The sequence below is a fragment of the Brachyhypopomus gauderio genome, chromosome 18, assembly GCF_052324685.1.
Source record: "Brachyhypopomus gauderio isolate BG-103 chromosome 18, BGAUD_0.2, whole genome shotgun sequence".
Taxonomy (NCBI): domain Eukaryota; kingdom Metazoa; phylum Chordata; class Actinopteri; order Gymnotiformes; family Hypopomidae; genus Brachyhypopomus; species Brachyhypopomus gauderio.
The window spans coordinates 6,500,435-6,527,996 of NC_135228.1; the positions used below are offsets into that span (position 1 = coordinate 6,500,435).

Consider the following 27,562-nt stretch of genomic DNA (forward strand, 5'->3'; position numbering starts at 1 on the left):
AACCATACTGGGTCATACTGAGTTGGCTGCTATTGCAGATCTGATTACAACACATATATTATGTCCACTACAAATAAAAACATTTAATATTTCTTCAAGGTTTAATGAAAACCTTAGCATACTTTACATGTCAGTCAATTCAGAAACTAATGCACACAAGCACACTTAAAAAACGTGAGATCTAAAACATTTATACAGCACACTAATAAGAATGGAGCAGTCACACATTAACATAACCTGTTACAGTATCTGACCAAACAATGTTATGGATCCTAGACAAATTAGTCTAGACACGCATCCAGGTTCAATGGTAAGTTTTTTATCATTAGAAATTTGATTGAGTTATTCACACTAATTTTTTCTGTGTCATTCCTAGAAACAGTTTCACCCATTTTATCACAGAGAAATGCTGTTAGAAGAATGCACAGCTAACCAGCTAACACAGTCCATTCTGAGACCTTAAACTCAGACTGTTCATGCTTCAAACTAGCAAAAATTTAAAAATATATTTCTTTATTATATTTTTTTATTTGAAAATTTATTTTCAAATAACTTCTATTTTAATTTGTTCTTTTATTTATTCAAATATTTTAATTGCATCAAATTGCTTTTCTTTGGTTGTAATTTAGCAATTATCCAACAGGGGGTGCACACTGCTTGGTGGCTTATGTCATTATACAACATGTAACGACCTTTGACTCCTGTCCAAAGTTACTCGATACGCATTTGTTATTGCGGTGCACGACGCTATGCAATTCCGCCACGGTCCTTCCTTCTTCCATGACGTGCGGACCCAACAACGAAGGGTGCTGCTGGAACCTTACACTCACTCATGGAGTTGGGGAGGGGGGCTTTGAGCTACTGACTTTCGCTCCAGTTGTTTTCATTGTTCAAAATTAAAGGTGTAATTTAAATAAACAAATTCTAGGCTCTTCCATGTGCTCCATTCTCCTCGAGGTACTTCAGAAGGGACGAACTTTACATTCGCGTAGGATGGTCAGCCTTGAGTGTTGTTGCCACTGCTGAAGCCTAATTTGTCCAGGTAAGTCATCGCTTTGCAGGCCACCAGGCTGTAATATGTTTCCAGGACGCTGCAGCTCCGCCCTTTCCCCTGCCCCAGATCCTTCCAGGCCACACCCAGCTGCTCCGCCGCCATGCCGGCCGAGCTGAACAGGAAGTTGTAGCAGCAAGGGTTGTACCTGATGTGTCGCTCCCCCGAAAAACGAGCACTGTGAGTGGCTACTACGCCTGCCCGTCGTGCGAACAGGCCGATCAGCACGTCCATGGGGAGGGGCAGGGTGATGCCCTCGGACGCCACGTACACTTTCCTGATGACGTCCTGCGACATGAGGAGGGCGGGGCCTGAGCAGTAGTCTGGGAAGAGTCTGTTGGAGTAGAGGTGAAAAGGGAGGTAGTGGGGCCCGTTGGGGTTTCTGTTCGGGGCGGCCCGGTGGATAACCCGGCCCAGGTAGAGGTCATCGGGGCTGGAGTGGAGGTCCAGCAGGTACGTCCCGAGTGCAGGTATGTTTACAAACACAGAGTCCTCTGCTAGGATGATAAATCGGACATTAGGGCAAAAGAGCAGTACCCAACGCAGGGCGAGCTTGACCCGCTCCCAGAGTCTCTGCCCGGGGCTACCCTGTGATGACACCCCCTCACACTCCACGATGTCGCTGTGGCGCAAGGACTCCTCCTTCACCGCCTCTCGCTCCGGGCCAAGAGGTGCCGGGCCCAAGATGAACAGCGTCCGCACGGCGATGCCCTGCACCGATGTCTGGTTCGCCCAGGAGTTTCGCACCGCCTCCCTCTGGCCAGCACTGCCGGGGTCACTGAGGACGAGGGTGAGGAAGAGGAGGTCCCCGTGATGAGGGCAGGGGGCGGAGTTAACGGGGTACAGCTTCGAGGCGTTAACCCACGGCTCACTCAGGTCTAATTTGCGAGCGCGCTCTCGGAGTTCCAGAACGGCGTGGTCGGTGTACGCGGCAGGTGACGACTGGAGCAGGAACTGTTCCACTACGTCGCCCCCGAACAGCAGGGCATGGAACAGCAGGACGTTACACAGTAGGAAGCACCACTGATGGGTCTGCAGTCTGAACACACACGTCTGCAAAGAAAGTTCAGGGTATTATGATCGCCACCTGGAGCGGGGAAGGACAGGCAATTCTGAACGAGCCAAGTTCACAGCTCATGTTGCCATTTCTTATTCAGACTCGCTTGATGATGATCGAGAGAATTAAAGAGAAGAGATCAAAGACGGGTAGGACACGAGGGGAAATATATACAAGATGAGATATAAATGAGATATAAACGAGATGAGATATAAATGAGATTTAAATGAGCAAAGAGAGGACAAGCGGGACAAACACTGGAGGTAAAGGAGGAGACAGTGGAGGAGAGAAAGCCTGAGAAGGAAAAGGATGGGGAGGCAATGCAGAGGAAAATGAGATGAGATATAAACGAGATTTAAACAAGCAGATAAGCAAGTGAAGGATGCAGGAAATAAAAGTTAGCATTTGAAAGGTGAGAAAAGAGCAGTGAACACGTCACTAAGGCTAAGTGATAAACGAAGGAACCGAGTTTCCTCTTGTATGAGGCAACATAACATTCCAACAAATCTGGCAAAAGCTTATACTGAGTTAAAGGCAGTTTAAAGGTAGAGAAGGAAGGAAGAGGATCAATGTAAGGGAGAGAGAAAGAGAGATGGGGAGAGAGAGAGAGTGGGAGAAATAGAAGGGACAAAGAAATGTGGTTCTGGCGAAGAGAGAAATTTCTATCAAAACCAAACGTGAGCTGTTCCTCTCACCCGCATGATGGCCAGTGGAGACACAGCCCGGGTTCTGTGTCTCGTTCTCTCTCCCTCTGCGCCTCACCCGGTCGTGCTCTCTGCCACACTATACAACATGCGTTTGTGCTTGTGTGTGCATGTGACATACAAACATTTGGAGGTGCGCGTGTGCGAGCGTGCTCGTGCGCACGGGAGCACATTCATCATTCATCCAAGCCCTGTTTCCAAGGTAACCCAACACCAGACAGGTAACAGTACACTGTTCTCCTTGGGTGGAACAAACACAGCCTGCCTAGAGTCTTCGATTAATTTATGAAGCTGTCCACAGCCAGATAGACCGACTGCTCTGAGCTTCTATTGCTATTATCTAATATTTCAGCACTGTGAACCAGTGTTACCCACAAAGCCAAGTCCTGGCTTGGTCCATGCAGTTTTACTGGACTCTCATGAGGAGTTTGGAATGTTCTAGAAATCCTGTTGATCCTGAAATGACTGTATAGACTGGGTTTCGTTGTTAGATTATTATTGTTAGATTGTTAGATAGAGACTTCTTGAGGGTATTACAGATACATGGTGCATATGAAAATGCCCCTGGACAGACCAGGTCCGGGTGGGGTCACACATGCCTCATATGTAAAACTGAGAGTGTGGCCAGAAGGTCCAGGATTGGTATGACGAGCTCTGTGTCCGATAAACTGAAGGAGAAACCTAATATGAGTCACAATGACCTAATAGGCATGAATGGTACACCCTGCAAATGTCAGTACAGGGCATATTCTCTACAGTCCACCATTCAAATAACCTATAAAGCGGTTTTAAGTAATCTGGAACATTTGTCTACATAATACAATACAAATTTGATTATTTGTATTGTATAAGAATCTATATCTGCAAACACAATAGTAAAATAATACAATTAAACCAAACACACTTTTTTTTTAAAAATAAAAGTTTTTTTTTCTTTTACATTCACTGCTCAGATTTAGGCATGCTGCCCTCTAGTGGTCAAATTGGGTTGGGATCAAATTACATGGATTTCCCCGTTTGACGTCCATTAAAAAGTAATGGTGAACATTAGCTAAAATGTCTTATAGTTCGGATTTGATTGATTACATCATTTGTTTACATCAAGTGTTTCAATCAAGTGAAGTTTCTACATCAGTCAGTTTTATGGTTTATTGGTTTCAGGGTGAGCAATGAGCGTGAGACACACGCATTTGAGTGTCCTCACACGCTCACACGCCATACATCCGATATCTCACGCTGAAAAAAATCTAGTTTATTTATCTCTGATCTACATCTATGATTCAATGAGTTACTAGTTCGCCAAACACTGATGATATAATACTTAATTTGTGCCCATTCCCACCCCCCCCCCCCGCCCCGTCAACAGATTACAATCACATCACACCCCCCCCCCCCCCCATCAAATCTCACTCCGGGTGATCTTGAAAAGTTGGCAATCCTGTTGGTTTAAAGATCTCATACATTTAAATGTTCGATCAATGACCAAAAGCTGTCCAAAGGTTTGTGGATTGGTTTACAGAACTTTTAAAAGGTCACAAAAACGACAGCCATGAAAGTTACCTGCTGAAGACTTCAGCGCTTGATCCCACACAGCTTCCGTCACGGCCAGGGTGGAGCTCTGATCTGCGTGTGGGCAGCTTCACTTAAGGAGAGGGTGGGGTGCGGCTCCACCCTTCTGTAAATGGTCAAATCTACGACTAAACTACTTATTAGCTCAGCTAATTATGAGCACTTATCAGCTGTTAAGTGAATATGCTTGTGTGTGTGTGTGTGTGTGTGTGTGTGTGTGTGTGTGTGTGTGTGTGTGAGAGAGAGAGAGAGAGAGAGAGAGTAACAGAAAAGGTTGAACAGAAAGCATGTGCTGATACACACTGTTCTCCATCCATCATTCTCTGTCAGCACATATCCGAATCACACCCACCGCCCACACACACACACATACACACACACACACACACACACATAAGGGTGCAAGGCAGGGACAAAAAGAAAGAAGAGTGGAGGGGATTGGCAGAGACAGGGAGAGGAGAGGCAGAGAGAGAAAGAGAGAGAGAGAGAGAGGAGAGATAGAGACAGAGAGAGGAGAGAGAGAAAGAGACCTTATAAACAAATGACCCTTTAGGACAACAACAGCACAATGTCAACAGAAAAGTAAGTAAATTTTTATTGACAAAGGTTCAGCTGTGTGTGTGTGTGTGTGTGTGTGTGTGTGTGTGTGTGTGTGTGTGTGTGTGTGTGTGTGTGTGTGTGTGTGCATTTAATAGTGTCAAATCAGTACTCATTGTAAAAAACTTACTTCAGAGAAGTATAACCAAATTCATGAACTCAAGAAAAATAGAACAAGAGAAGGATAGACAAAGAATGAAGGAGAAACAGAGAGACAGAAATAGACAGAAGAAGAGACAGACACAGTAGGAGAGACAGAAAAGTAAAGAAAAATTCCAGCGCAAAAACTCACTAGAAAGCATTTTGTTGTTTTTTTCATTTGTTTAGTTTCTAGTTAAAACCAACTTATAGTTTAACCAGTTTGTGTAACATGTATTCATATCACACATAGTTACACACACACAAACAATATGGGGTTTCAGTTAATGACCCTGTAGTTTTGATGGTACTGTGATAAACTTCAACATTAACCTCGCCAAGAAGGAAGAACTAGTGTATAAGTAGTGATTCACAGTCTTTGTGTATTTGTCTGCACATTTGTGCATACATTTATTTATTGCCTGTGTGTGTGTGTATGTGTGTGTATGTGTGTGTGTGTGTGTGTGTGTGTGTGTGTGTGTGTGTGTGTGTGTGTGTGTGTGTGTGTGTATGTATACATATGTATCATGTGAGTGGCAGTCACCAATTTAGCTACATGGCACCTCGTTGAGAAGTCAAAATCAAATACACACACACACATTCCTGTCATCACAGCTTCCGCTTTGAGCTTAAACACCAGTTGCAGCTGCTGCTGAATGAATGTCCTGCCAAAGTCAATCTTCACACAGCCAGTATCCAGGACAATCATACTCCCACACAGCCAGTATCCAGGACAATCATACTCCCACACAGCCAGTATCCAGGACAATCATACTCCCACACAGCAGTATCCAGGACAATCATACTCCCACACAGCCAGTATCCAGGACAATCATACTCCCACACAGCAGTATCCAGGACAATCAGACTCCCACACAATCAGTATCCAGGACAATCATACTCCCACACAGCCAGTATCCAGGACAATCATACTCCCACACAGCAGTATCCAGGACAATCATACTCCCACACAGCCAGTATCCAGGACAATCATACTCCCACACAGCAGTATCCAGGACAATCAGACTCCCACACAACCAGTATCCAGGACAATCATACTCCCACACAGCCAGTATCCAGGACAATCATACTCCCACACAGCCAGTATCCAGGACAATCATACTCCCACACAGCAGTATCCAGGACAATCATACTCCCACACAGCAGTATCCAGGACAATCAGACTCCCACACAACCAGTATCCAGGACAATCATACTCCCACACAGCAGTATCCAGGACAATCAGACTCCCACACAGCCAGTCTCCAGGACAATCAGACTCCCACACAGCCAGTCTCCAGGACAATCAGACTCCCACACAGCCAGTATCCAGGACAATCAGACTCCCACACAGCCAGTATCCAGGACAATCAGACTCCCACACAGCCAGTATCCAGGACAATCAGACTCCCACACAACCAGTATCCAGGACAATCAGACTCCCACACAACCAGTATCCAGGACAATCAGACTCCCACACAGCCAGTATCCAGGACAATCAGACTCCCACACAGCCAGTCTCCAGGACAATCAGACTCCCACACAGCCAGTATCCAGGACAATCAGACTCCCACACAGCCAGTATCCAGGACAATCAGACTCCCACACAACCAGAATCCAGTACATTCAGACTCCCACAGTCAGAATTCAGGACAATCAGACTCCCACACAACCAGTATCCAGGACAGTCAGACTCCCACACAGCCAGAATCCAGTACATTCAGACTCTCACAGTCAGAATTCAGGACAATCAGACTCCCACACAACCAGTATCCAGGACAATCAGACTCCCACACAGCCAGAATCCAGTACATTCAGACTCCCACAGTCAGAATTCAGGACAATCAGACTCCCACACAACCAGTATCCAGGACAATCATACTCCCACACAGCCAGTATCCAGAATAACCAGACTCTCACACAGCCAGAATCCAGGATAATCAGACTCCCACACAGCCAGTATCCAGGACAATCAGACTCCCCCACAGCCAGAATCCAGGACAATCAGACACCCACACAGCTAGTATCCATGACAATCAGCCTCCCACACAGCCAGAATCCAGGGCAATCAGACTTCCACACATCCAGAATCCAGGACAGCCAATATATAGCAGCCAGAATACAATACAGAGAATATTCAAAACAACTGGTGTTCAATACACTCAGAATCAGACAGTCGAAATCCAGCACTCGGCATCCAACTTCAATCACCAAGTGAATATGCTACACAGCCAATATTCATATACACAGTTTATTTCCAATTATACTCACTGTAGTGTAACACAGAGATGAGTGTCTATGAATGACAATGGTCATGTGACACTGCCAGATGTGTTCTGAAGCTATTTGTTTACAGGTAGATAATTTACCCACAAGTGTAAATATTTAGATGCAGCAAGATATTGTAAACAAAAACACAAGAATATAAACATTCCCAACATTGTATGTGCTTCATTTAACATGCAGATCTTGGATTTGTGTGTGTGTGTGTGTGTGTGTGTGTGTGTGTGTGTGTGTGTGTGTGTGTGTGTGTGTGTGTGTATGTGTGTGTGTGTGTTTTAAGGCCTCCCAAGTCCTCAGAGATTATGTACATAGGTAAGTCTACCACCCATACATATTCTGCTACATCTCACCACCTAATGATCAGCATATCTGTTTACATATCTATGTCTTTGTGTTCTGCATTGTGAGTATGGATACATATTAGCAGTGTTTCTAGTGATCATTTTATGTAGTACTACATGCATTAGGAATACATTAATGTTTTATCATTTTTTTTATGTTTCATCATTTGTAAATGTCCAGAGAAAAAAGTTGTTTCAAAAATGTTTTTGAGATCAGTTTATTTGTTTTTCACTGTTGAGCAGCAGTATGGATTTTAAATGAACGCAAAAACACTGCCAACTTCACATTGTGTGTGTGTGTTTGTGTATGTGTGTGTGTGTGTGTGTTTGTGTATGTGTGTGTGTGTGTGTTTGTGTGTGTGTGTGTCTGTGCGTTTGTGTATGTGTGTGTGTGTGTGTTTGTGTGTGTGTGTGTGTCTGTGCGTTTGTGTGTGTGTGTGTGTGTGAGTGTGTGTGTTGGGTCTGTTCTTGTGTGTGTGCATATTTGTGTGTGTGTGTGTGTGTGTTTTGTGTTTGTGTGTGTGTGTGTGCATATTTGTGTATGTGTGTGAATATATGTGTGTGTGTGTGTTTGTGTCTGTGTGTGTGTGTGTGTGTGTGTGTTTGTGTGTGTGTGTGTATGCGTATTTGTGTATATGTGTGTGTGTGTGTGTGTGTGTGTGTGTGTGTGTGTGTGTGTGTGTGTGTGTGTGTGTGTGTGTGTGTGTGTGAAGTGGGAGGTTGGGATAAGGAGAACCACTCATGCCCAGTAGAGCGATTCTCTATCCAATTCAACGAGTGGAAGATGACCACGCCCATGCTGCGTTGCCGTAGGGACTCTGGAGTATGTGCAGTGGGCGGGCTCATTTATATGGTGGGCGGGTCAGATGAGGTTACCTGTGTGAGCAGCGTGGAGAGGTGACACACATACACACACATCCTCATATATACATATTTCTACATGCACACATAATGTTATATAATACTAATAACACACTATAACAACAATAAATAATACAAAAATACACACACAAAACACACACATAGAATGCTGCCTAAATATACACCAGCAAAGCTGTGCTATATTAATCATATGATCTGTATTATTCCTGTTAAAGGAGTCAGGAGGTCAGAGGTCATTCTGCTGATGACGCTGTGAGATCATTCACATGTTTAACAGGAACTCAGTGAGGGAAAGATGGCATTTAACCACATAGGCTGTTGCCGTGGCAATAAAGAAAGGACTATTCACATGGGTTGTTGCCATGACGAAAGTGGCACTGCTTAGGGCAAGGAATAAGATAGATAGACAGAGATAGAGGAAGAGAGAGAGAGAGAGAGAGAGAGAGAGAGAGAGATGCATAGAGAGACAGAGGGATAGAGGGAGAAATAATGAAAGTGCCACACTCTTCTAAGGGGACATATATGCTGAAAATTTAATCTCTGCATTCTGAGGAACTGTGTGTGTATTTGTGTTTGTGTGTGTATGTATGTGTTTGTGTGTGATTGTGTGTGTGTGTGTGTGTGTATGTATGTGCGTGCGTGCGTGCGTGTGTGTGTGTGTGTGTGTATGTATGTATGTGCGTGCGTGTGTGTGTGTGTGTGTGTGTGTTAGGTATGATCCGGAGAGCAATTCTTGGTGTGTGGATGTGTCTCCCCTGTCATCTGCCCGCTCCAGAGTGTGTGTGTTAGAGATGGACGGCTGTCTCATCACACTTGGGGGTTATGATGGGACAGTCTGCACTAATACAGTGGAGAGGTCAGTCTGAACACACACACACACACACACACACACACACACACACACACACACACACACACACGGTTCCTGTGAAGCCGTGGTGTTAGAAGGGCAGCACTCCACACACTCAGGTCTTGTTTGTCTTCAGCAGGCTGTGAACATGTCAGGGAAGTCAGAGTAGAAAAGCAAACACTGATGGAAGTGTGTTTACATTCAAAACTGTCAGACCTGACAACCTTTTTAGTCAGGATTTACGTAAAACATTTCTTAGAAGATAGATTATAGAAATAATGTGGTGTGTGTGTGTGTGTGTGTGTGTGTGTGTGTGTGTGTGTGTGTGTGTGTGTGTGTGTGTGTAAGGTATGATCCTGTGAGGAACTGCTGGACTAAGTTAGCCCCCATGTTGAGGAGGCGGGCAGGGGCATCCGCTGCAGTATTGCGGGGGCAGATTTACGTAGTGGGAGGAACTGATGGACACACACCTCTCAACTCAGGTACACACTAACACACACACATACATCCATACTCACACACACACACACACACACACACACACACACACACACACACACACACACACACACACACACACACAGTAGGCTATAGGACTTCACAACCCTTTAACACAGCAGGACTGTCTGAACAACTTCAGAATCCAATCTAACCGATGTTCAAATTGTTAAGAAACATTCATGACAAATTCGCTCATAAACACATGGCTAAATTTTAAATAAGTTAAAGTCAAAGTCAAATTTATTTATATAGCGCTTTTCACAACACATGTTGTCACAAAGCAGCTTTACAATCGTATGGGTCCAGATCCCTAATGAGCAAGTCAAAGGTGACAGTGGCAAGGAAAAACTCCCTATGAGGTGTCTAGCTTGTCTTGGTTCCTCTCAAGGTTTCTTCCTCATGCAAAAAAACTAGGGAGTTTTTCCTTGCCACAGTCACCCTTGGCTTGCTCACTGGGGGCTAGGACTGGGCACTTGTAAAGCTGCTTTGTGACAACAACTGTTGTAAAAAGCGCTATATAAATAAAATTTGATTGATTGATTGATTGAGTGATGGTGGGGATTAGGAAGAAACCTCGGGAGGACCAAGACTCAAAAGGGAACCCATCCTCCATTGGGCGGCCCGTTAGCACACGTCCATGGTACGCAGAGTGGTTCTACAGTTCTACAGTAATAGTTAAGGTTCTTGTTCTCCGGCCAAGTAGTCACAGTCCCTTCAGTGCAGGTGGTGAGCCTCAGGTAGGAGTTAGCATCAGCACAACCTCTTGTGGCAATGGCACATCCAACCCCGGCATGGTACATCCACCGGCAAGCCAGACCATCTCCCAGGTGCTTGTAGGTGCTTGTGTCCAATCATCGTGGGTAGAAGCATGCAAACAGATAGACAATACAGACTGGGTGGACACCATTGATTTAAACGTACATAGCTCACGTGCCAGTGATCAGCATCTGGCTCCGGCAGGCTAATCTATAGCAGCATAACTAAAGAGAGGGGTTCAGAGGTGACCACATGCATGAGGGCTCACTGAGACATTGCTTTCCAGTCAAGTCACTGTCACAACTAGAGTGATGCCATGACACAGCTGGATGAAATCTCAACGTCTGGGGGCCCCCGAGCCCCACACCTTACAAGGGGAATATTAACTGAAGGCTTGATTAAATAGGTGAGTCTTTAGTCTAGATTTAAAGATTGGAACTGTGTCAGAATCTCGGATTGGAGCTGGAAGGCTACTCCAAAATTGAGGGGCTTTAAAGGAGAAAGCTCTGCCTCTGTAGTCTTACAAATTTTTGGAACTAGGAGAAATCCACCATTTTGAGAGCGCAAAGGGCGAGATAGGTTGTAGTAAGCAATGAGTTGACTCAGAAATTGTGGGGCAAGACCATTTAATGCCTTATAGGTTAAAACAAGAATTTTTAATTCAATGCGATATTTAATCGGAAGCCAGTGTAATGCCGTGAGAGTGGGACTAATATGATCGAATTTCCTATAGCCTTAGTTAGGACTTTAGCTGCAGCATTTTGTACAAAGTTGTAGCTTTTTTATGGACTGTTTAGAGCATCCAATTAGAAGACTATTACAGTAGTCCAATCTCGACGAGACAAAAGCATGGACCAGCAGTTAATGAAAGTAAGTGTCTCATCTTGGCGATATTACGTAAATGGAAAGAGGCAGCCTTAGTGACATTGCATATATGTGTGTCAAATGAAAGATCAGAATCAATAGTGACACCTAAACTTTTTGTGGTAGATTTAGGTGTTACTGAAAAACCACCTAGGGTAAGAGAAATATCAGCACAATTGCTTCTAGAAGTTTTAGGCCCAAGAATCAGCACCTCAGTCTTATAGGAATTTAGTTGAAGAAAATTAGACGCCATCCAGTTTTTAATGTAATGGACGCAGTTCTCAATCTTGATAGTTGTAGTGATATCATCCGGATTATAAGATATATGCAACTGAGTATCATCTGTGTAGCAATGGAAGCTAATACCATGCCTACGAATGATAGTGCCCAGTGGTAGCATATATAATGAGAATAATATGGGGCCCAGTACAGATCCTTGTGGGACACCATATTTTACCTTAGAACACTCTGAGCATTTGTTATTTACTAGTACAAATTGGTAACGATCTGTCAGGTAGGACCTGAACCATGAGAGTGCTTGACCTCTTATGCCAATGAGTGTCTCCAGCCTATTAAGTAGAATATTATGATCAATGGTGTCAAAAGCAGCACTGAGGTCAAACAGTATGAGAAAAGAGATGTGTCCTTTATCAGAGGATATTAATAGATCGTTCAATACTTTAGTCAGTGCCGTTTCAGTGCTGTGATGAGGTCTAAATCCAGACTGAAATAACTCTAAGACATGTTCTGTCTGTAAGAAGGAAAAGAGTTGTGAAGAAACTACTTTCTCTTTTGGATATGAATGACAGATTAGAGATTGGCCTATTGATTGAGATTGACAGTTCCTGGGGGTTAAGACCAGGTTTCTTAATTAGCGGCTTGATGACTGCAAGTTTAAATGAACTGGGAATGTAGCCTAGGCTTAGAGAATAGTTAATTATAGTAAGCAAAGGTTCCACATTGCTACGCAGTAATCTAATAATCTAGTACGGCATCTAGTATGCATGTGGAGGGCTTAGCAGATTCCACCAGTGAAATAAGCTCCTCACGACTAATTGGGGAGAAGGAATCTAACAAGGCATCAGAGCTGACCAGACAGCTGTCAAGGTGCATTGGCATGCTGACAGGCTCTGAGATAGCACTACTAATTTTTTCCCTAATTTTATCAATCTTATCATTAAAGAATTTCATAAAATTGTTACTGCTGCACTCTAGTGTGATTAGTGAATTGATTTGTTCATGACTCCTCGTAAGGCTGGAAACAGTTTTAAATAGGAGTCCTGAATTGTGTTTATGTTTTTCTATTAAGGCTGGAGGGCATGCTTATATTCAATAAGGCTGCTTTTCCATGATAGTCTATATACACTTCTAACTTTGAATTTCGCCATTTATGCTCCAGGATCTACGCGGCTCATTTGAGACTACGTGTGTGCTCACTGTACCAAGGCGCTATTTTTCTGTCAGTGGCTCTCTTACTGTATATCGTAATGGCGCAACCTTGTCTAAGGCTGTACGAAGAGAAGTCTCGACGTGCTCGGTGAAACGCTGTAGTCCAGGGGTGCCCATTACGTCGATCGCGATCTACCGGTTGATCGCGAAGGAAGTGTGGGTCAATCGCATGACATAAAAAAAAAGTAGTGGATGAATGACAGGCTATCATCCATCTGCACTGACGGTTGTATTTTGATTGACATAGGCCTACATGGTAGCCAATCTGACGTCTAGGGTTTGACCCCCCACCGCCCACCCCCGTCAACAATTGACACACCGCCTGCTAAACTGGATATGTTAATACCAAATGACAAGACCAAGTCTAAAGTATGACTACAATTATGCGTAGGACCCACCACATTCTGAGTGATACCCACTGAATCAAGAATTGCTTGAAAATGTATGCTAAAAGAGTCACACAGATTTTCAAAATGGATATTAAAATCACCAACTATAATCACCTTATCGGCTGATAGCACTACATGAGACAAGAAGTCTGAAAACTCCTGCAAGAACTCAGAGTATGAACCAGGGGGGCGGTAAATAGTGTAACCGTGTAAATACCGTCACTGTTTCTGTGCCATTTAAAAATATTTGCTTCAACATGAATTCTACAAGATCTCTGACTGTTTCTCCTCTCCACGTCTCCATCAGTGGAGCGGTTCAGTCCTCTGGAAGGGACGTGGTCCCCTGCCCCCCCTATGGCCAGTAGTAGGGAGGGGGCGGGGTGTGTGGCGTTCCTGGGTCGTCTGTGTGTGGCGGGTGGACGGGATGAGCATGGGTTAGTCCTCAGCAGTGTGGAGAAATACGACCCAGATACAGGACACTGGAACCCTGCCAGGGCCATGAGAAACAAGAGATACCAGGTCAGCCTGTGTGTGTGTGTGGGGGGGGGATGTATGTATATGTGTGTGTGGTCGGGGGGCAAAGTTGATGTCTGTGTGTGTGGTGTGTGTTTGGGGGGTAGTGGATGTGTTTGTGTGTGTGTGTGTGTGTGTGTGTGTGTGTGTGTGTGTGTGTGCGTGTTGGATGATGGTCCATGGGCTTTATATATGTGATTGTGGGGGGAGGTCAAGTATGGTCAGTACACACCATGCCGATGAATGTGTGTACGTGTGTGTATGGGTGTGTGTGTGTGTGTGTGTGTGTGTGTGTGTGTATGGGTGTGTGTGTTTCTATACAGGTGTCTCTGATAGTGCTTAACAGCTTCCTCTTGGCTGTTGGAGGATTTGATGGAGTAAGTGATTTAAAAACAGTGGAAGCCTACGACCATGAGACAGACTCTTGGAGGTGTGTGTATATGTGTGTACTTGCTTTGCAAGGAAGGGGTTAAAATATTTCCCCATTTTCACATATCCAGATCATTACATCAATCAATCAATCAATCAATCTCTCTCTCTCTCTCTCTCTCTCTCTCTCTCTCTCTCTCTCTCTCTCTCTCTCTCTCCATAGACACTTTGGCAGTATGAAGTCCAAACACCCTGGGGGTCAGGTTGCTGTGGTCAAGGCTTTATGACGTGTCAAAACTGAACAAATATTTTTGTGATGGCTACACTGTTGAAAAGTGTGTCCTGTTTCTCATTGTGTGTGGGTGCGTGAGTGTGTGTGTGCATGTGTGTGTACATGTGTGTGCATGGGTGTGTGTGTGCGTGTGTGTGTGTGCATGTGTGGACACTGTCTTCTCTCTCATTCACTTTTTCCTTCTTCAGTGATGTTCTTTTCTCTTTAATTCTCTACTGCCCTCTTTTACCCTGAACTTTTGACAGAGGAAAAACATTATATAGGTCTTCCTGTTTTGACTGTAACTAGTTAAGAGTGTTTTATGGAGGCAATTAGGCTGATTTTAAATATATTTAAATAAATTAATTGATTAATCAATTGATCAATCATTGTTTTCATTCATTTGCCAGTTGATTTTCAATTAGAAATACACACCACCATCATACCAGACAGTAACTTCACCTTGTTTTTTCAAATATTCTTTTAATAAATATTACTTTCAATCTAGGTTATTTTAGTTTACTTCTCTGTGCAGCAGTCGGATACCTTGATCCCTCAGAATTAATCTTGAGTCCTAATTCATTCATAAAGTATATTACCAGAAAACGTTATGTTCACGATATTAACGTTAGTTGCTGAATAGGTTTCCCATGTGCTACTTCCACTTTAGAACGTCAAAAGCACGATCGTTAAAAAACGATTCCGTAGTGTGTGATCTAGTCCGACCAGATGTGTGATCTAGTCCGACCAGATGTGTGATCTAGTCCGACCAGATGTGTGATCTAGTCCACCACATGTGTGATCTAGTCCACCAGATGTGTGATCTAGTCCGACCAGATGTGTGATCTAGTCCACCACATGTGTGATCTAGTCCACCAGATGTGTGATCTAGTCCGACCAGATGTGTGATCTAGTCCACCACATGTGTGATCTGGTCCACCACATGTGTGATCTAGTCCGACCAGATGTGTGATCTAGTCTACCACATGTGTGATCTAGTCCACCAGATGTGTGATCTAGTCCGACCAGATGTGTGATCTAGTCCACCACATGTGTGATCTAGTCCACCACATGTGTGATCTAGTCCACCACATGTGTGATCTAGTCCGACCAGATGTGTGATCTATACAGATGTATAGGCCTATATATATACTGTGTGTGTGTGTGTGTACGTATGTATGTATGTATATATAGGACTGTAAGATTGAAGTCGGTTGGAGTCGGTTTGAGAGATGCTTTCGCGTGGTCGAGGTTCAACAAAACAGACTTTTCAAGGCTTTCCGGTAGATGGCGCTACTTATCACTATTTAAACAACCTTGCGGTGTGAGTTGTTCAGAGATTGGTAATAAACAGTTGAAAACAGTACCATGAAAAGACAAGACGCACAGGGAATGCAAGTTAATAAAGGTTCGGTTAAAACTGTTTGATATACGTTTTACTCGCCACATATATTTACGACGCTGTAAAACTTGGATTTGTTTGAACAGTTATTCGACTGTTTCGAGTGTGTGGTGTTACTCTAAACTTACTGAAGCAGTGCTCATACATCTGAAACGAGACACGCGATTTCCATTATTTTACGGACCATTCTGCGCGGGTGAGCGATGCCCGAGGCACTGTCTCGAGAGGAGGACGCTGCCCCGGGTACCTGCGCGTCCGGTGACTCGGACAGGTCACCGGGAGAAATGCGCAGCGCGTGCTATACTAACCAGACTTTTGTGGACGACGATGGGAGCTCCGCGCGCCAGGCACCTGCAAGGTATCTCGCTATATATAGTACCTTCATGTTTTGTTCAGCAGAACATGCCAACTGTCGCTGGTAATTACAGTATCCGAACTGCATGTAGACCTATATTGTAAGAAATTATATTTTCAAATAAGTTATTGTAACAGCTACTGATCTCGTTAGTGTTCAATTATTGCTTTTAGTAATAATAATTTTAATTGACTCTTTGCTATTCTGGTTCTGCTTGGAAATGAAGAGAAAGCCCATCTTAATGGTGTGGGTGTATACTGTATACCTGTCCCAAAACTTCCCCATAGTAAGATCTACATATACACACACATTCTACATAAAAAAATAAATGTTTTTATACTTTTTATTGTTTTTATCACAAGGTATTTTACAAAACATTCCCATCATTCTAAATATATACACACATATATTGTCTCTCTCTCTCTCTCTCTCTCTCTCTCTCTCTCTCTCTCTATATATATATATATATATATATATATATATATATATATATATATATATTCTCTACAAACACACACACACACACACACACACACACACACACACACACACACACACACACACACACACACACACACACACACCCACACACCTATTGTGAGTAGATATAAGGTTGCCAGTTCAAGCCCAATCCCTACAAAGTTGCTACAATTTGGCCGATGAGCAAGACCCTTAATAGCTTAAAGTCTTTGTTGGGTAAAAGTATCAGCTAAATGCCATAAGTATAAGAAGAGATTGCAGGCTGCACATCTGAGCAGTTTCTTTAGGTATTTTAGGATGGGCTTTTCACTCATTCATTCATTCATTCATTCATTTGTTCAGTCGTTCGTTCGTTCATTCATTTCTTAACACCCTATTTTTCCTTTGAATGATCAAAAATCAACACAAACATTTTACACTCTCTCCAATCGTGAACTTCATTCCTGACCATTTTGACACTTCCTGCCCGAAGTGTGATCTCGCACACTTTCACCTCTGCCCCCCCCCCCCCCCCCCCCCCAGTTCGACCTCTGACCCGCCTCGCACCCTCAATGGCGTCGTGCTGACCGTCCAAGGGCTCAAGATGGCGGCCGGTGGGTCTGACGTCCCACCTCTCCAGTGCCGCGCCCGCTTCCGCGAGCTGCTGCTAGGTGACCAACCCTGCCAGAGTGAAGACAGGTATGGCCCTCGTGTCGTCACGGCGACCGTTGCCTGGCAGGACCACAAACCCATTTACTGGGAAGAGCTCTATCCTGGGTGCTTTGTTATTAGTATTTATTATGTATTGTCATGTATTACATGTATTATTATGTATTAGTACATATGCTTACACAAGTGACAGAGACACTGTCTGCCATCCCTTACTTATCACATAATGGGCGACATCATGACAGCAGACAAATTACCTATAAGAATGCATAAGCTAAAGGTCTTACAAATGTCTTATAAGCCTAATCTGAAAGCAGTGGATTCTAGACTAATCTGCCAATCTGAAAAGTGGTCAGGTTTCAGGTTTCCTGGAGCACATGAATCATTTGTGAAGCACTTTGAATATTGAGAGAAAGTCCTTACAGTTGATAAGGTCGAGTTATGACATGGTTTTGTGTGGGAAGGCATTGGTTGGTTGTGTTTGCAGAGCAAATTTCCCAGTGTCACAGTAACCAACAGAACAGATGCAATGCACTCTGTGTAGCAGCAATGGCATTAAATAGGATGTTGTTCTTGTTTATTTATTGCTGTGGTTTGGGCTTGTTTATATTAAGACATCATTGTACATTATCATGCCATGAGATTACATCATTGAGTATATTTGCTTTTTAGGAGAAATTCAGGAATTAGGGTTTTTTTTCCCAAAATGCTAACATGGAGGCGAGCAGGACACTGTAGTACAGGTGGACACTGCAGTACAGGATGAAACTGTAGTACAGGTGGACACTAAGGATGTATATCTTCACCACTAAGGTAGATTCGATACACATCTTGATACACTGCCACCGATACGATATAACTGCGATACTCTGAAACCCCTTGTCGATACGATGCGATACAAATCACTCCTGTTCACGATATGATGCGATTCAAAAATGATTTGATAACGATATAACTTATTATTCGGTTTGATAAGTGATCATTCAATACAGTTAGTTGAGGTTTGAGGATGTATTGGCCTAACCCATCAGTTTTCTTAACTCAATAGCACAATTCTACTTTACTCTAACAATTTAAGGGATGTATGCATCTGGTTGCTTTCAATGGAGCAAAACCAATACATAATATAAAAAATGCATAATTCAGTATATTCAGACAGAGCATTAATTTATTCAACTGAATTATTCAGTTATTTTCTCCATCTATATTTATACAAAATGTAAGATGAACAGTTTTTAATAGTACTGTATTAATAATGTGCATAGTGAAAATTATGATCTGCAACACTACTGTCTGCTAGACTTATGAGGGGGTAGCGGTCGCAGAGATGTCCACACCGTGCCGTCTTTTCATGTGTGTCGCCAGGTTCGTTGTGCTACTAACGTATTTGATAGCCCCACGGCATTTTTTGCAGATTGCGTACGTCTTGTCAAGTTGACCACCTCGCTTAAAAAACCCGAAATATTGCCACACGTATGATTTTTGTGTCTTTTTTAGTGCATTAAATATCTCTTTGTCGTTGCTAATGCTCTGTAACGTATTGATCAGGCAGAGAGGGATCCAAATGCGGAAGAACACCGCTTTTATTGAAATGAGACGCTGGCACAGAAACAGGCAGGTGAATCACGAGTACTAGGATAAGTAACAGCGTGTTCTTGGCGTGGTCAGGACGGTCCAGGGTCATACCGGGGGAGCAGAAGTCAGGAGGTACAGAGGGACTAGGCAGGAGACAAGGTCGGGGACGTAAGCGAGGGTCGGAACACAGGAGAGCAGACAGGTAATAGAAAGGCTTGGTACGCGGCATGAGTCGGCAATACTTCGCGACTAGGAAGTGGAATGTGGGCGTATAAGTATAGATACAGGGGGTGTGGTGATGAGCGTCAGGTGAGGCTGGTTAGGTGGAGATCAGGTGGCATTCCTTACATGCTCTCGTTTCCCTCCATCTTTGTTGTGTACGTCTGCGTGTTTGTGTCAGTACCTGAGGACATAATGGTGCATTTATGTTGCCTCGAAAAAAAAAGAAATCAATAAAAATTAAAAATATGTTGCCTCTGAAAATATGTTAGAATAAGGAATAGATACTGGAAAACAAAACACCCGATTTAACCATGGTATTTGCCGATACAAAAAGGCTAGAGGAGATGCCTGCAAATTAAACCCGATGCACGTTGAATCTACCGGTGCAGTCGAATCGCAGACATGTGTGCCGAATCACCGATATGAATCGGTGAATCTCCCCATCCCTAGTGGACACTGTAGTACAGTTGGACACTGCAATAAAGCAGGGTACTGTGGTACTGACTAAGAAGGCATTTTACCATTCATCTCCAAATGTGCCACCAACAGAGTCAACTCTCCATCTAAACTTTCCTACAAAGCACCTGCTTCCAAAAACACATGCTCCTCCATTCAGACACATGCTTTAAGTGTTCCAATGACATGCACACTTAGTTTCTCCCTCCAAAGACACATACATATAAAGCTCTGCTCTCCAATGACACCCATACATAAAGCTCCTCCCCCAAAGACACTCATACATAAAGCTCCTCCCTCCAAAGACACACATACATAAAGCTCCTCCCTCGAGGACTGAGGGCTGAGCTCAACTAAGTGCCATGTGCACAAACAGAGGAGCTCAGTTGACGAGTAGGTGGACAGCCTCTTTGTAGAGGAGCTGGTTAGGACAGCTTTGACATTTGTTGTTACGGTAAGAGACCATGGGACAGCTATGGACAATCTATTCCCATCAGAGCAGTTGTTTCAATAATAGCTCTTGTCACTGTCGTGGAGGAGGGTGGAGCAGAGGGTCCTCGAGTGGATGGGGCAACTCCTGGAGGGCATCAGGAGTTTAATTAACTTTTTAATTTTTTAATTAAAAATTAAACCAAAGGGCTCAGGCATTTAGAGCCTTCTCTGAGGTCATTTAGAGGCTGCCCTATTGGGACATTTAGAGTGGTCATTAGTGTCACACACACGCTGTCACATCACGGACACTTTGAGGTTTGAGAACAGTTTGTCACGCCCAGCTCCGCCCTCCTCCCTTGTCCCGCCTTGTTTCCCTGTTGCCTTAGTCCTTTCTGTCTGTCACACCCACGTCTTTAGTATTTCCACCTGTGTCTCGTTTCTCCTCCTTGTTTTCTGTGTATTTAGGTTCCCCTGCCCCATTCCTCCTTGTCGGTCATTGTTTGTATATTCTCCAGGTCTCCTTGCTTCTTTGCCTTGCTCTCCCTCCTGTTGCTACTTTATGTTTCGTGTGTTTTGCAGTCCCGGTTGTTTCGTTCCTTGGTGGTATGTTTTCTGTGTGTTTTAGCTCCTTTGTTTCTCTGTGTTCAAGCATTGTGTTCCGCTATTTCTTGTCTAGTTAATGCCCTAGTTCCTGTCTTGGTTTGTGTTTTACATTGTAGCCTGCTCATGTCCTTAGCTCTGTAGCCCTCCTTGTTACGTATGTGTGCACTGGGTTCGTTTTCCATTGTTTATCTATTGTAGTATTGGTTCTTGTTAAGTATTCCCCGTATGAGTGTTGTCTGGTTGGCTATGGTTTGGTTCCTTCTGTTTTGCGTTTCTGGTTCTCTCCCTGGGCTCTGTGTATTGTAGGTAGTTTGGTCATCTTTTGAATAAATTAGTTAAATTCCTGCGTTTGCGTCATGCCTGCCCGTCGAAATCGTTACAGAATGACCGACCCTAGTAATGCAACGCAGCAGGTGAATCTTTCCCGGGACTATTTGTGTGTACACCGCGGCAGTGGTAACCAGTTACAACGGAGGTTAGAGACCCTACAGTCATTCCTAGATAAAGATTCTCGTGGTAACCCCATCTCCTTGCCTTCCCTTGCCCGTTGCCCTGACGTGTACAGTGGCTTATATTCATCCGCCGACCATTTTATTCGCCAATGTAACACGTACATTCGGTTGCTCACCTGTCCCTCTCCACCGGAGTATGTCTTGGTTTTGTTTATCAGATCCTTACTAACCGACAAGGCACTTGAGTGGGCAGATATAATCTTAACGACTCGAGGAGAGGAAGCCTGGTCTGTAGAGGGGTTTGGCACCCTGATGCGTCTTCGGTTTGCATCGGGTGTACTCCAGTTCGTCTCACCCCAAGGACCGAATTGTAATGCAGCGGTGCTCCCCAAGGAAAATTTTGGGGTGGGCTGTGCCCTGATGCACTGCCCCCTCGTGGCCAAGGTATTTGATCCCATCCACCATGTGAGGGGTATCAGTGGCCTGAGGCTCACACCCTCGAAGGTCTCCACGCCCGCATACCAGGCCCAGGTCTCCACGCCCGCCTGCCCGGCCCAGGTCTCCACGCCCGCCTGCCCGGCCCAGGTCTCCACACCGCAGCCAAGCAGTCTGGCGGCTCCTGATGATGTCTGCCCGGCTGCTCCGCCCCCGGACGACGACGTCTGCCCGGCTGCTCCGCCCCCGGACGAAGACGTCTGCCCGGCTGCTCCGCCCCCTGGCGACGACGCCTGCCCGGCTGCTCCGCCCCCTGGCGACGACGCCTGCCCGGCTGCTCCGCCCCCTGGCGACGACGCCTGCCTGGCTGCTCCGCCCCCTGGCGACGACGCCTGCCCGGCTGCTCCGCCCCCTGGCGACGACGCCGTCTCTGCGTCTCCGCCCCCTGCAGACGACGCCGTCTCTGCGTCTCCGCCCCCTGCAGACGACGCCGTCTCTGCGTCTCCGGCTCCTGCAGACGACGCCGTCTCTGCGTCTCCGGCTCCTGCAGACGACGCCGTCTCTGCGTCTCCGGCTCCTGCAGACGACGCCGTCTCTGCGTCTCCGGCTCCTGCAGACGACGCCGTCTCTGCGTCTCTGGCTCCTGCAGACGACGCCGTCTCTGCGTCTCTGGCTCCTGCAGACGACGCCGTCTCTGCGTCTCCGGCTCCTGCAGACGACGCCGTCTCTGCGTCTCCGGCTCCTGCAGACAACACTGGCCCTGCGTTCCTGCCTGCTCCAGACGACGCCTGCCCGGTGTCTCCTACTCCAGACGACGCCTGCCCGGTGTCTCCTACTCCAGACGACGCCTGCCCGGTGTCTCCTACTCCAGACGACGCCTGCCCGGTGTCTCCTACTCCAGACGACGCCTGCCCGGTGTCTCCTACTCCAGACGACGCCTGCCCGGCGTCCCCGACCGCTCCAGACGACGCCTGCCCGGCGTCCCCGACCGCTCCAGACGACGCCTGCCCGGCGTCCCCGACCGCTCCAGACGACGCCTGCCCGGCGTCCCCGGCCCCAGACGACGCCTGCCCGGCGTCCCCGGCCCCAGACGACGCCTGCCCGGCGTCCCCGGCCCCAGACGACGCCTGCCCGGCGTCCCCTGCATTCCCGGCCCCTGACGACGCCGTCCCGGCGTCCCCTGCATCCCCGGCTCCTGATGACGCCGTCCCGGCCTCCCCAGCTCCTCTACCTTCTGACAACGTCTCACTGGTGGTCCTGCCTGTGGCTACGCCACTTGTGACCATCTCACGGACCCAGTCTCCTCCAGCCGTCTCCTCGCCGGCCTCAATGCCCCTGAACACCTCCTCACTGGCCCCAATGCTTTCCCTAGACAATGCCCAGAGAGGGTTACCTACAGCTCCTGGCCCTGCAACCCCGAGGGGGTTGTCCACGGCCCATCCGCCGGACCTACCTGTCCCCGTGGATCTTCCTCCGGCTCTGCCAGCTCTTACGGACAATCCTCGGTCTGCACAGGCCCCCACAATGACTGCCTTGCCCGCATGTGGGTCTGGGACTGATTCGGTGCCTGTTTTGTGTAATGCTACTCCCTGTGTTGGTCCTGTTCTGCGCTTACCTATGTTCCCTTTGTTGCCCTGTTCCGTTCCTGGTTTCCTGTTGGTGCCTGTCCCTGTGTGCGTTTTTGTTCGTGTCCACGTGCCCGTCCCTGTGTCTGTCTTTGGAGGCTTTCTCCAGGTCCCTGTGCCTGTATCTGTCCCCCAGGTCATCACCCACTTTGTTCCCGTCCCTGTCTCCGTCATCCTCCACCTATTTGCCTCTGTGTCCCAGTCTCCCCAAGTGTCCAGTCCTGTGCCCTCGGCCCCATCCTGTCCGGTCCCCTCGGTTCCGCCTCCTGTACCTGTCCCCGGTCCTGTCCCATCTTGTTCTGTTCCCGTGTCCCTGCCGATTCCTGGTCCTCCCTTGGGTTTGGCCCGTAGTTCCTTGCCCCTGTCCTGCCCTGTGCCTGTTGCCCCTACCTCGCCCCTTGGTTCCCCTCGGCGGCCCGCTTATTGTGTCTCTGGTGTCTGTTCTCCCCTCCCTGTTTTGGCGTGCTCCGGAGTTGCACGCCTTGAGGGGGGGCTCTGTCACGCCCAGCTCCGCCCTCCTCCCTTGTCCCGCCTTGTTTCCCTGTTGCCTTAGTCCTTTCTGTCTGTCACACCCATGTCTTTAGTATTTCCACCTGTGTCTCGTTTCTCCTCCTTGTTTTCTGTGTATTTAGGTTCCCCTGCCCCATTCCTCCTTGTCGGTCATTGTTTGTATATTCTCCAGGTCTCCTTGCTTCTTTGCCTTGCTCTCCCTCCTGTTGCTACTTTATGTTTCGTGTGTTTTGCAGTCCCGGTTGTTTCGTTCCTTGGTGGTATGTTTTCTGTGTGTTTTAGCTCCTTTGTTTCTCTGTGTTCAAGCATTGTGTTCCGCTATTTCTTGTCTAGTTAATGCCCTAGTTCCTGTCTTGGTTTGTGTTTTACATTGTAGCCTGCTCATGTCCTTAGCTCTGTAGCCCTCCTTGTTACGTATGTGTGCACTGGGTTCGTTTTCCATTGTTTATCTATTGTAGTATTGGTTCTTGTTAAGTATTCCCCGTATGAGTGTTGTCTGGTTGGCTATGGTTTGGTTCCTTCTGTTTTGCGTTTCTGGTTCTCTCCCTGGGCTCTGTGTATTGTAGGTAGTTTGGTCATCTTTTGAATAAATTAGTTAAATTCCTGCGTTTGCGTCATGCCTGCCCGTCGAAATCGTTACACAGTTGCATAAGCCAACATGCTGACATGGGCATTTGATGAATCTTATTTGGTGTAACAGAATGAGAGAAAATTACTGGGTGTTCTGATGAAATACAGCGCAGTGAGACCACAGCACACTAATGCGTGATGCTGAATGTGTGTATGTTTGTGTAGGTGTGTGTGTGTGTGTGTGTGTGTGTGTGTGTGTGTGTGTGTGCGCACTCTTTTCTTGTGACAGAAATAACCTGTAGGTGATTTGCATTAGTGTAATTACTGGGTGATGGAGGAGAGACGGCAAGAAGAGAGGAAACCAGAGGAGAGAGAGAAGAGGAGAGGAGGAGAAGAGAGAGGAAGAAGAGAGGAAGAGAAAGAGGAGGTGCAGAGAGGAGACAAGAGGAGGAGGAAAGAGGAGAGAGGAGAGGAGAAGAGGAGAGAGAGGTAGAGAAGAGAGAATAGGAGAGATGAGGAGAGGAGAAGAGAGAGGATGAAGAGAGGAGGAGAGAGAGGAGAGGAGAAGAGGAGAGAGAGGTAGAGAAGAGAGAATAGGAGAGATGAGGAGAGGAGGAGAAGAGAGGAGAGGAGGAGAAGAGAGAGGATGAAGAGAGGAGGAGAGAGAGGAGAAGAGAGGAGGTGCAGAGAGAGGAGACAGGAGGGGAGAGAAGAGGAGGAGGAGGAGAGAGTAGAAGAGAGGACGAGGAGAGAGGAGAGTAGAAGAGAGGAGAGGAGAGAAGATGAGAGAGGAGAGGAGGTGCAGAGAGAGGTGAGGAGAGGAGAGATGGAGAAGAGTGTAGGAGAGGAGAGAAGAGGAGGGCATTAGAAGAAGCAGAGATGTGATAAACTGCCTTTGGTTTATCTCCTGTTGTCCTTAGGTATACACATGCAAATGCAAACACACACACACACACACACACACACACACACACACACACACACACACACACACACACACACACACACACACACACGCACGTCGTTTAAGAGTCTTGTCAAAGTGCAACAGCATTAATGTTTATTTCTGTAGACAACTGTGTTGCTCTGGTAACCACTGCGAACCACAGAATAGGGAACGGGAGAGAGAGAAAAACAGAGCGAGAATTCCATAATTTTATGGACGACTGTTAATAAAAGTGACAATAGAACCACGCAACCCTTCATTGATATATAGATGTAATGTCAAATCTAAATAAAGACATCACTCCTCGGGAGATATGGCTCGTTCATTTCGCCACCCAATAAAACATTATCCAATAACCACCGCGAGCGCTCCTGCTTGTATAATCAGAACGCGCCGTGTGTGCGCGCGCTCGCATGAAACTGCGTGTAGGCGAGTTGTTTTGAGATCCGCCACGGTAGCATATATGCCTGGACTCAAAACCCTGCGGGTGTCTTTAATACCGAGGCTCTCTCTCCGGTTTCTCCGGTATGGAGACGACGAGTGCGGTGCCGTCCTGGGTTAACCCTGCTGTGGTCACATGGAGGCTGGACTCTTTCGGTAGCGATGCTGGGCAGAGGTATCGATAATAACTAAACGCGACTTTCCCCTCTCTCCCTCTCTCTCTCTTTCTACAGTTATCTCGCTCGATCTTGGATTCTTAGCATTGTCGACACCGTAACATGTTTTATTCCGAATTCTGTTTATAAGGTTACATTTGCTCTATTCCACTAATATCGCCTTTCCCCCCCCATCCCTTGTAAAAGTTTGTAGTGTATTAATCGACCGGCGTGTCGTCCGTCTTTGATTTGCTATCATTAAGACGTCCGTTCGTCACTTTCAAAATAAACTTTCACTTTCCTTTTTTCATGCTCGTGGTTATTTTACGCACGTTCACGCGCTTTTACGCGGTGTCCTCGAGGACGTTCGGAGGGATGCGCGCGAGGATTTCATCAACACTAAAGATCAAGTAGTTGTCATAGTAGTGGTTTCGATAATTGAGCTCGTGTGTATGTTGCCCCGACTGTCAGCGCCAGCACTGGCCTTCATCACAAACGAATTGCTCTTTCAAAAGGTTTTGTTGATGAATTTAGGATAGTGGTTTTGAATTTATTCCTCATCAGCATCTTCCCTTAATGATACTTCCCACAAGCAGAATGTGGACAAGCTATGTCCACACCAAAGAGACAAAGAGAGACATGGCATGGACAACTGGAAGTACAGTGTGTGTGTGTGTGTGTGTGTGTGTGTGTGTGTGTGTGTGTGTGTGTGTGTGCGTGTGCGTTACAATTTAACTTATGCACTTGTTGAGTGAGATACTGATTAGACACACACTATCCAGTTGGCAGTGATGACCCTCTCTCTTTCTCTCTCTCTCTTTTCCTAGTTGCTACGTATTCTGTAGTTTGTATTCATTTTTAATACAAAGCCACATTTGTCATTGTGAAAGCACCTGAGAACAGGGCCAGTGTTGATGAAACCCACATCAAGCCTTAACAGAACAGCACCTTAAACATCATGCTGAACTAACCAATCAGATGCCAGCATGCATATCCTAAACTGACTGCTTTTGGTCAATTAGTGTACTTTGGTGAATGATTATCACTTTAACCAGTGATGGAACAGTAACCGTGTGTCTTGTCTCGGCAGAGTGCACGTGGAGTTCTATGTGAACGAGAACACATTTAAGGAGAGGCTCAAATTGTTCTTCATCAAAAACCAGCGCTCCAGTAAGTTTCACACACTTTCAGCCACCTTTCTTCTGTCTTACACCACCTCTTTACACCCCCTCTGTGGCCATTGACGTTTGTTATCTTTCTGTTTGATCAAAACCTTTCTATCCTAATGGACAATGATGGGGGTGGAGAACTCTTTATTGTGTGTGTGTGTGTGTGTGTGTGTGTGTGTGTGTGTATGTATGTATGTTGAGGAATGTCTCATAAAGTCACTGACAGGAGAACAGTGTAAACACACACGTCTTTATTCTGGCATGAAAAGCCAAATAAGTTTTCCTGGCCAGTGTTATCTTTGGGTGTTATGTTATACATATTTCAGTTTATTTGAATTTATAAGAGAAGGGGAGAAACTCTACTAATGTATCTTTCAACATGTTTTGTTGTATTTGTATGTTCAGTATGGTCCTCTATCCTCTTTGAATTATCTGTATGGTCCTTTACTCTCTATATGTGATCTGTGTGGTCCTGTACATATATATGGTGCTGTATGGTCAT

The 27,562-nt window shown here is 45.9% G+C and overlaps 2 protein-coding genes across 10 annotated transcripts in view; one reads left to right on the plus strand and one right to left on the minus strand.

The window, feature by feature from the left end:
- Positions 1–141: 141 nt before the first annotated feature.
- On the minus strand, positions 142–4,409 carry b3galt9 (beta-1,3-galactosyltransferase 9). The gene is made up of 3 exons (XM_076980053.1): positions 4,373–4,409; positions 2,804–2,891; positions 142–2,104 (listed from the first exon to the last, which is right to left on the minus strand). The coding sequence occupies exons 2-3, from the start codon at positions 2,807–2,809 to the stop codon at positions 998–1,000; spliced, it is 1,113 nt and encodes a 370-aa protein (XP_076836168.1). The 5' UTR covers positions 2,810–2,891; positions 4,373–4,409; the 3' UTR covers positions 142–997.
- A 408-nt stretch (positions 4,410–4,817) lies between these two features.
- Positions 4,818–27,562, plus strand: part of kcnt1a (potassium sodium-activated channel subfamily T member 1a) — a 68,878-nt gene continuing 46,133 nt past the window's right edge. For 6 of the 9 annotated variants that reach the window (XM_076980040.1, XM_076980042.1, XM_076980044.1 and 3 more), the window contains exons 1-2: positions 25,721–25,911; positions 26,982–27,061. In XM_076980040.1, the coding sequence (XP_076836155.1) occupies positions 25,823–25,911; positions 26,982–27,061 (169 nt within the window). In that variant the 5' untranslated portion in view covers positions 25,721–25,822. Of the gene's footprint in view, positions 4,964–7,679; positions 7,712–8,453; positions 8,638–9,334; positions 9,479–9,820; positions 9,955–13,738; positions 13,951–14,267; positions 14,375–14,536; positions 14,915–15,964; positions 16,345–17,343; positions 17,500–25,720; positions 25,912–26,981; positions 27,062–27,562 lie in introns of those variants that run through there. The other 3 variants (XM_076980048.1, XM_076980047.1, XM_076980049.1) reach the window with 3 other exon arrangements.